We start from the raw sequence: 10,532 nt of genomic DNA, 5'->3' as shown, positions 1-10,532 counted from the left end.
GATATTATCTGAGAGAGAGAGAGAGAGAGAGAGAGAGAGAGAGAGAGAGAGAGAGAGAGAGAGAGAAGAGCTGGCAAATGCCAGAAAGCCAAGCAACATGGGCAGACAAAACAAGCCTAAAATAAGCAACTTGGCTCATCAAAATATAGATTAAGAACAGATCCAGATCAGGAATTTGATTGATTTCATAAGTATAAACCGGCATGAAACATTAAAAAGGAGGAAGGTGAAATAAACTAAATTATAAATACTGTACACATCTGCATTCTGGAAATAAGCCCAAAAATGCTAATTATAACTGCTCATATGAGTGAATTTATTGGGAAGAAAAAAAATGCCAAAGTTGCTTATAAAAAACAGACATGGCAACACTGCAAGACTGCCTGCTACTTTAGCAAAGTCAGAGCAGAGCATGTCTTGGCTTGCCCTGAGGCTGATTAATGACTTTGTGTATGATGTACAGAGAGGGAAATATTTCTCTGACAGTATTCCACAAAAATACTTGGAGGCCAGAATCACTAGAGACTTGCTTTTTTCGCAATTATCTTGGTATCGTTGTGAGTGTATTTCACGGGAATCCTTCAAAGTTTTACACAACACGATTTTTTATAATGTGAAACATGAGAGCGTGATCTCCTACTGGGAGGGTGAGATTGGGAAAGGGCCGAGGACAGAATCATGGGGAACACCAGTTAAAATCAAGACCTCGGCAGTCATGGATCTCAACAGTAAATATGTTGGCAGGAAATTGAGAGAATCTGAAGGCTGTGCTGGGTTTCATAATTTCCGTTCACATAATAAAACCTCAAAGCAAGCAAAGACTGTTGCCAATGTAAGGTAGTGAAAATGAAACACAGATTGTATCAAAACGTTGTTCAGTCTCTGATAAAAACAACCTGCCCTTTTGACCCTGAAAAAAAAGCTAAAACTAAAAATGTGTGACAATTAAGATCTCCAAACAGTAATAAATATTTTGTCTACTTTAGAGCAAACAGAGATAAATCATTATTCTATTTCACATAAATTAAAACAGATAAAATAGAATTTAGTAGCGAAGGTACTGTTATTGTGTCCTTGTTCTTCTTGCTAAGGCAGGGGTTTTCAAACTGGGGTCCGTGACCCAAAGCCAGGGGGTCCGCAAAATAATGTGCTGTACCGTATTTTCCGGACTACAAGTAGTGTTTTTTAATCTTCTGAAATGTTGTGATTTACATTCCAAAGTGACATAAGATGCCTTTAATGTCAAATAGCCTAATCAAAACGCAAACACTTAAAATCGGGCACTTAAAGGCTTCTATAAATATATTTCTCATGTCTGTGTGACAAGGCAATACCACTGAGTTTTTCTTCATTCAGGAAGAGGTTCACGGAGAGCGAGACTGCAAGCGCATTTTGTTTCTATTTTTTTATCTTACAAAAGTACAACGTTTCACTGTTATTTTGAAGGTACACAAATAAGAATAGACCGTTTTGAATTATGTCTTACTCTTACCAAACGGATAAAAGTAACAATGATAATCCAAGTATTTGTTTTGGCGCCTCCCACACGGTAGCATTGCAAACCTGACATCGCAGCCTCTTCAGACACTTTTGTTTGCATATAAATTTGGACGAGAGAGAAGTACAAAGCCTTCCTTACATGAATAATAATAGTTTAGCAACCAAATATTACACAGCATCTAATGATTCATTCATGGAAACGATTCATGCCAAATGAGAGGTACATCAGCCCACGAGGTTCAGGTTCAGTTTCGTTTAAAATAAGTTTGTTATAGGCCTATAATTTATAATGAATGTTTCTTAACGTTCATTTTTAATAACAGTAATTACATTATTTCTGAAAGTAATAGTAAAATGAAATCCAAAACTGTACTTCCTTTAGTGAAATTTATGACTTCCCCAAGGCTGTTCTGTGTCTTGGTCAGTGTTGGGCAAGTTACTCTGAAAATGTAATTAAATTACTGATTACTGATTACTCCTTTTAAAAGTAATCACATTACTGTTCTGATTACTTTATTTCAAAAGTAATTAGTTACATTACCTTTTTCTGTGGTTACATCCATGAAATTTACATGAAATCCCAGGATAAAAGCTCCCGATAAATATTTGTTATTAAAGCATCAACATTCACAAAACACTGTTATTTTTAACTAAAGCAAGCATAGGCTGCTGCATACATGGTTTGGCATGGCAGAATGCAAGCAAATAGCGCTGCTTTTATAATCTCTAAAAAGATGACATCTTAGTTCATCGCAATCTCACAAAGCTCTGTTTAACACAATGAATATATGCATAATGAATCTTTCATAATGTCTACAAATCGTGTGTTATATGGGGGAGGATTCGTGAGCATGCAAATTTCAGCACTGCACTCATGGCTGGCCATTACGTTCCAGAAATCACCATTGCTCAATGCAGCAAACGCGTGTTATAGCCTAAATAGAAACTCTGCCTACGCTTGCGCTTGTTAATCGTTTTGGTCCCACTTTATATCAGGTGCCTTAACTACTATGTACTTACATTTAAATTAATCATTTAATACAATGCACTTATTGCGTACATACATGTTTTTACATTGTACTTATATTTTTAAAAATACCTGCATGTAAATACATCTGTAACTAATTTCTGTAATTACATTTATAATTACACTGTTGAACCATCCCTTACACCTAAACCCACTCTTAAACCTACCCATACCACCAAACCTGTCCCTAACCTTACCCGTATCCCACCTCAATAGCAGCAAAACTGTTTTGCAATACAATATGAACACAATAAGTACATTGGACTTATTTTTTTGATGTAAGTACATAGTAGTTAAGGCCACCTAATATAAAGTGGGACCATTGTTTTTATTTTACATTAGTTCTTGTTGCTTTTGTGCAATAGATTAATAACAATTTATTTGTTTTAGATATTTTATGTTTAGATATTTCTATTTTGCGGGAGTCCCGTGAATCATTTTATTCTCCCACATCCTGCCCACACCAGCACTCGGCAGTGGACTAGACAGTGCGTGTGCTACATCCTTTTTACAATCTAGATTATAAAACACTGCATTCTGTCAGCAATGTAACACGGCCGTAACGTATAGAGACCTCAGCTTGTAACTATACTCTAATGACTATTTTGAAAATTATAATGCGTTAAATTACTCCGTTACTAAAAAAGTAATCAAATTACAGTAAAGCATTACTAAGTAATGCGTTACTGCCCAACACTGGTCTTGGTACGCCCAACCCCCCTCCCCCCGCTCTTATTTCCTTATTAATTGAAAAATAACCTTAGGGGTAAAACCACTTGCATATTTAAAATAATTTTTGAAACATGAGAAATGTATAAAACTAAGTAAACCATTTTTGTTTAAAACCTTGTTTATATAGATACATTATTGGCATAATAATAGAATGAGGAGCTTGACTCCAGTGACACAATATTTGAGATAATAAAAAGATCTACTGCATACATACATCATTTGGCTATTTTACTTGGTATGCAAGGTCTAATCATACAAAAACTGTTCATATTTGTATTTGTAGTCTTTGCTGATATATAAATATCTGCATCATCTGCATACATTTGACATTCAGGTAAACCATTAATATATAATGAAAAATAAGTGGTCCCAACATTGACCCCTGAGGAACACCCATTTTAGTAATCTGATAAGATGACCTTATACAGCAGCACGTATTTTAGCATATTGTTCTATAAATATTAGTTTCTGGTCTATATATCATATTCTGTTCTGAAAATATGGCTCAATGCTTTCTTTCAGTGTAAGTTTTTTTTTCTTTTCACAACTCCTATTGCACTGAAAAGTAACGACAAACCTCACCCCAATAAGCCACATGAATTTAAGATACCATTCATGTCAGTAGCACATACAGTGTAGGATAAGTTACAGTTTGCGGTAAAATTAAATACTTAGGATTAGAGCTTTCACTCTAAAGTAATAGAAATGTTCGCCTTATCAAACACCACTAATAAAATACAAATGTTTTCGAAAATTTTAAACTGACCTCAGTGCAGTCAGCAAAGTAACATTTTTGAGAAAATTGCCGGCATTCAGATTTCGAATAGGTTTCCAAAAAAAAAAGCAAAACAATGAGCTCAAGTTCTTGAGAACATGGAGACTGGGTGGCCATTTTGTCTGTTTGTCCTTGTCATTCAGAGTGAAGTAAACATCTGCTCTGTCTGTGTTTATGCTATTGTGAAGCAGCATTAAAAAACTACCCACATTCTCATCCCATAGCTGTGCACAGCTAAGAGACCTCAAAATGGACCCAAGATAGTGGTTTAAAAATCCATTACCGACCCATGGCCCACCAGAGACAGTGAAATGTGTACAGCAAACAGTGTGTCTTGCTAGAGAACCAACAGTGGAAAAAGCCTGTAGGAGATTGGACAGGTTACAGGGAAAAGCATTATTGCAGGTCTTGTGAGAGAGAGCATGTTTGTATTTGTGTGTGTTTGCTTTGGAGGTGATGTATCAAGGAAAACAGGACTTTCCTTGCTCTCTTTGGAAATAAAAGATGATCTATTAAGTTTTATCTATTACTGTGAGTAGACATGCTCTAACGTTGAACCAACAACAAAGCAGTTAGCAGATGTGCTTTAGACATGTTGAGCTATGGTGTCAGAGGTCAATTATATAAGAACGTCTTTAAGTGCATTACAGGTCAGAGAGAAAATGGTCAAACTAAAACTAGATTATGACTACTTTTTGGTGCAAGCAACCCTAACTAAAGGTAGTCACAAGTACTGTTGCTCGGCAAAACCCAGTAATCCCAATACGAATCTGTGCGATCTCGACATTCAAGTGACGGCCAAAAATTTCAGGTTTCACTGTGTTTCTGTTTTTCACACAAAACAGAACCTGCTTGGTTTGATCATTGGAAATTCTGGCTTTTAAGTTTCTGAACACTCTCCCTACTTTCTGTTGGTTGAACAAACTCATGGCATTGGTTTGGCCAATGTTGTTGTGTTGGGCTAGCCGGGACACTTAAATAAACACCGGCAACAAAGAAAATAGGAGACCGTATTTTAACACACGTTAGCTTTAAAGAAAGTACTGTGCACTTACAGTGAATTAGGCCGACTCTGCTTGGACAGCTGAAGCCCATCTTGGTCTCCGTCTCCGGAAGGCAGGCTGTTGAGTCGAGTCCAGTTGAGTGTGCTGTTGCAATTTACTGATGGCAAGTCTGCACTGGAGTTTACAACCACACTGTTCCTCTTCTCCACTGCTGATGGACAAGCAGAAATGTTGCTATCCTAATGTAGAGTACATAGTATGCTAATGTAATTACTCCAGCCTGTGGCTGAAACAGGGTTTGGTGGGATCTAGTGGTTTGCATTTATTTAAATTCAATAAGCAATTCAAGTTACACTGCTAGTGATTTTTGTCTTTAGACAATAACTGAATTGCATCTAATGCTGGGGACTAGTTTACTCCTCACATGCCCAGAGGAGGTTGGCAGCAAAATGCTTTTACAGTAAATGCAAACAGGGTGGTATCTGGTCATAGGTGTGCCAACTTTAAACCTGAAACTATTTTAATAATTAATTCCATTGTTATTTTTAGCACAACAATTTATAGACCAGGAACTGAATTTCCTCCTCCAGATGACTTTAAGCACAGAGTTTAGCAATGTAAATCCAATGTAAACAAACTGCTGGGAGAAACCAAAAAGAAACCAGGATTTCCTTTTGCTTCACATTAAATTTTATTTTCATAAATATATATATATATATATAAGACCTGTGAAAAGTTGAATCTAATTAAGCATGATGTGCCGATTATTTTAACTAATCGCAAATTAATCACACATCAATTTTTTTTTCATTATTGTGTGAAATTAGGAAAACACTGAACAGACATTATAAGAAAGTACACTTAGAAATAAATATTTTGATTTAATATTTCATAAATAATGACGATAAATTGGTAATAATTGTTAAATATATATATATCTTTCTGGTCCTTGAATCTAACTGGCTGATAAGAGTGCGATCCTCCAACCACTTCACCGTTTGTATCATGTATCACTCCACTTGCCGTATTTCTCACAAAATCCTCTATAATTTAAAAAATAATACGGTTTTATGTCATGGAATGTAGTTTTAAGAGATTTTAGGCGAGAATGTATTTGTTTACATCTCAAATATGCGGTTTGTTAATAAAGATAACGTCTATTTGAAAATGAGCTTTTCGGAGATGTGAGCTCCAGGGTGTTAGCGGCCGTTGAGCGCTCATTAACCCACCAAGAGCGCCTCACCTCGGCCAGATCTTCTGGAATTTGCTGCTGGCTCTGATGTCTCTATAGTGGTTAAACATGACATATAATTAATTTTGGGTAAATCTCGTGGGCAGTCTTTTATTTGTTCCAGAGCAAATAGTTTTGGCTGAGGGCAAAATCCCATCACATTATATTTGATGTAACTTCAGTACTGTATATAACGCTGCCTTTGTACTTTTGACTGAATTGCCTAGTAACTTTTATGATGGTTGTTGTTTATTAAACATTATTATTCAATAAATAATATTTAATATACATAATATTTAATATTGGTAAACAGTGTTCGTTATGGTGATTTTAGTGACATTGCTCCACCATTAGATGGCAACAAGAGACTTTTTTTACGAGTCAGCAGTAAAGACTTTTATATTGAAAAATACTAAAGCACAATTTTAAACCACAAGGAAGTTATTTTTACTTTCAACACCAGCTTGTCTGCAGCCAACAAATGCACTGAGCAGTGCTGTCATCAGAAATTAAACAGATGAAAGGATAGTACGAGCCTATTGGACATTCCAACTAATGTTCTATTGTGAATATGAGATTGGTCTGAAGAACGAACACTGTATAAGATGCAGGTAATCACACTCGCTCAGTCAATCTTTCTCTCATAATACTCTACTCCACATAATACACAGCTTTTAATACAGTAATACAATAAGCTTTCAATGAAGCAACTCAACGTTCCTTCGTGACATTTTCAAATTAGTAACGGAGGCTTGGGCTCAGCCCCATGGCAGAAACAGAGAAGCAAATAGAGAAAAATTAGCTTAGCTCTATAGTGGTTAAACATGAGATATAATTAGTTTTGGGTAAATCTAACAGGTAGCCTTTGGTCTCATTAATCTATTATTTGTTCCAGAGCCAATAGTTTTGCTGAGGGCAAAATCTCCAGTGCAGTATATCAGAGCTGCCTTTGTTCTTTTGACTGAATTTCCTAGCAGCTTTTATGATGGTTGTTGTTGTTGTTTAATAAATATTATTATAATAAATAATAGTAGTATTTAATTATATTGTTTAATTTTGGGAAACGGTGTGTGTTCATGATGGTGATTTTAGTTACATTATTCTGCCTTTAGATGGTGACAAGAGACTAGTTTTCTGAGAGAGTCCGCAGTAAATACCTTTATATTGAAAGAGGCTGAAACAGGGTTGTAAATAAGGAAGTTATTTTTACGTTTAATAACAGCTTGAAAGAAGCAGCTAACAGATGCAGTGAGCAGCGCTGCCATCGGAAATCAGGATTGTACGACAAAGATATAACTTTCAAACTAATGTTTTATTGTGAATATGAGATTGAGCTGCAGAATGAATGCTGTATCAGATGCAGGTAATCACACTCACTCAGTCCTTCTCTCATAATACTCTTCATAATACAGTGAGCTTTTAATACAGTAATACAATAAGCTTTTAATGAAACAACTCAACGTTCCTTCGTTATAGATCTAAAGTGGCATTCTCGAATTAGTAACGGAGACTTGAGCTTAGCTGTTAAACTGTCAAACTGTGATTTGAATCTGTGGCGGAAGGAAGTAGTTCTGCACAAAAGAGGGTTTTTAAAGACACTCTGTTGTTGTTTCTTATGTATTATACACTCGTGCCATTGAACTGTTATTTTAACACAATATCACCCTCATAGCCGCGAGATATGGCTGTATATCGGCACACTGTGATTACCTACGGCCGAATTACAGCCGTACCGATATACAGCCATATCTCACATCTATGATTGATATTGCTCATATATATATATACTGTATATATATATATATATATAATATTTTGTTTGTTTTAATATTTAGTTATTTGACCAAAAAGGAAGCATAATTTTTTCGCTTAAAATTATAATTTTACATTTATTTTAAACTTTATAAAGAAAGAACTTGCTGGTGTACCTTTGACTTTCTCTGAAAATGAGGGGTTGTGGAAAAGCGTGAGAGGTCTCTCACTGCAGGACGGGGCCTTGCTGTCTGTACTTCTCCGCCTGGGCAGGTTGAGCTGGGAGTTGCCCTGCCCTCCTCCAGACACTGGCATGTCTTTGAAAATCTGCAGAGCCGAAAGGAAATTCAAATCAGCATGAAAATTTCAAAGCGCCACAATGATGGGATGAGTGTCTCCACAAAAGTAGAACAGACTGAAATGCTGCTACTGATGCTGGGAGGATATGACCCCGCAGATGTGTCTAGTCATAAAATGACAATTAGATTTTTTTTTCTTCACTGAAAAAGCTATTCTTTTTTGCATACAAAAATACTGTATGACAGCTATCAATCTGCTACTAGTGGCTGTCAGGCTCCAAAAGATACAAAAAAGGTCCCTATGACTCATACACTCCATTTCAAGTCTGAAGTCATAAGTTAGCTATGTGTGACAAACAGACTGACATTAGAGTTCTGTTCGGCACTGAATTCCTCCCCTCCACCAAACCCCTCAAATCTCATTTGCACATATGAATATTCGAGCATGAATATTAATATTTAATATTTAATATTAAATGTTATGTTACGGATAAATTAATTGGTTCTCCTGTTTCCTGCAACATAGCATGTTTAAATATGCACTGTAAAAACTGTATTGCAATTCAACAGTAAATTTACTATACTGCAACTCTGGTTCTTATTAAAATATTCACATACTTGATTCTCTGAAAAACGGTGCTACAGCCAGTTATTTGACTTTGAACTGTGCGCTCCGTGTCGGAATGTCTGTTTTTGTTTTGGTCTGTGTGATTACATCCACTGCCAGTTTACCCAATAGGATTTCGACACCCTGGGCTGCCAGTTGGTGGGGAAAAAAGTGTATTGTAGCCATGGAAACCAGCAAACAAACTGGGTCCTCTATCTGGCAACCCATGTGAGCGTCAAGTCGAGGAGGGGCAGGAGAAACAACTCTCTCAGACTCTCTCCATTTTGAATTTGGACTTCAGTACCAATTTCAACCACTAGCTATCAAAATTATATAGTAAATCGTTTTTATTCATCATTTTTATTTCAAGTATGTCGTTTGCAGTGTTTTATGGGACTGTAGTACTTCTTTCATTAATAGAAATTGATGAAACACTTATGTGAATTGAAAAGGATAATTGTGATTTTGTATAATTTATTAAAGGGGTGGTTGATTGCGATTTCACTTTTTTAATGTTAGTTAGTGTGTAATGTTGCTGTTTGATCATAAACAATATCTGCAAAGTTACGAAGCTGAAAGTTCAATGCAAACTGAGATATCGTCTTTTAAAATTCTGGCAGTTTAATGCCTACAAAAATGACTGGTAAGGGACTACAACGAGTTACTTCCCAGGTCCGTTACGTCAAGAACCCAGAATTTTACATAAACCCCGCCTCCGGGAACACGCAGCAAAGGGGGCAAGGCCATGCTGTGCTGCTTTAGAGAAGAGGAAGAGAAAACTAGAGCTGTACGTAAAAATCTATTCATATATGAATCGCGATTCTGTCTTCTAATGATTCTAACGGATTCACAAGTTTCAAAATCAATGTTCAAAAGCAGTGTTCTCATCCTGTTCCTGGCCTCGCCCTGCTCTGCACACGCTCTGCATCTCTCTCTCTCTCTCTCTCTCTCTCTCTCATTCAGATCATCAGCTCAGTGAATACACTTAATTTTCACATACTATAGCTATGAGAAGCGTTATACATGGACACGCGTGCGGTTGCCGAACTGTATTAAAGCTTTAATCAGAATAAAACCGTATATTAAAAGCTAACATAAGCAGTAGCATTTACAAATAACAGTGTATCTAAAAGTATCTTATCTTGTAAATGTATCTTAGACGTGCGCTAGAGGCGGTTTAGCCAGTCACAACACACTGGGCCAGCTAATCAATCAGAGCCCATTGTGTATTTCTGAGGGCGGGGTTTCATAAAAACAGGAAAAGATCAGCCCGTTTTTCAGAGAAGGGACAGAGCTGTGTGGAATAAAGGTAAATTATGTGAAAAATAATGCGTTTTTTTTTTTACGAAGCATTAACACATGTTAGACTGCACCCCAAAAACACAATCAAGCCTATAAAAAAAACAGTCAACCACCCCTTTAAAAGACTTTGTTCACCTGAGTTTTTGCCTGAGTTCTATGAAGCCTACTTTAGTTTGAGTTTCCTGTGGATGAAGAAAGACCATTTACTTTCCCAGTTACTTCATTAAGTTATGGTGTTATGTTGAATTCTGAACCTGATTTCTGTTTCTGATCCCAGTATCAATAAACCTGCTGAAATCACTT

General features: G+C 36.4%; 1 protein-coding gene across 1 annotated transcript in view; it reads right to left on the bottom strand.

Moving 5' to 3' along the window:
* Window positions 1-10,532, bottom strand: part of LOC107661718 (rho GTPase-activating protein 26-like) — a 96,868-nt gene that overhangs the window by 11,061 nt on the left and 75,275 nt on the right. The window contains exons 19-20 of the mRNA XM_016451464.1: window positions 8,198-8,348; window positions 5,090-5,246 (exon numbers count right to left, since the gene is read on the bottom strand). Coding sequence (XP_016306950.1) covers window positions 5,090-5,246; window positions 8,198-8,348 — 308 coding nt within the window. The remainder of the gene's footprint in view (window positions 1-5,089; window positions 5,247-8,197; window positions 8,349-10,532) is intronic.

The sequence above is a fragment of the Sinocyclocheilus anshuiensis genome, unplaced genomic scaffold (assembly GCF_001515605.1).
Source record: "Sinocyclocheilus anshuiensis isolate Anshui unplaced genomic scaffold, SAMN03320099.WGS_v1.1 scaffold207, whole genome shotgun sequence".
In the NCBI taxonomy this organism is placed as follows: Eukaryota; Metazoa; Chordata; class Actinopteri; order Cypriniformes; family Cyprinidae; genus Sinocyclocheilus; species Sinocyclocheilus anshuiensis.
The sequence above is the reverse complement of the archived record's forward strand: the minus strand, read 5'-3'. Positions and strand labels throughout refer to the sequence as shown.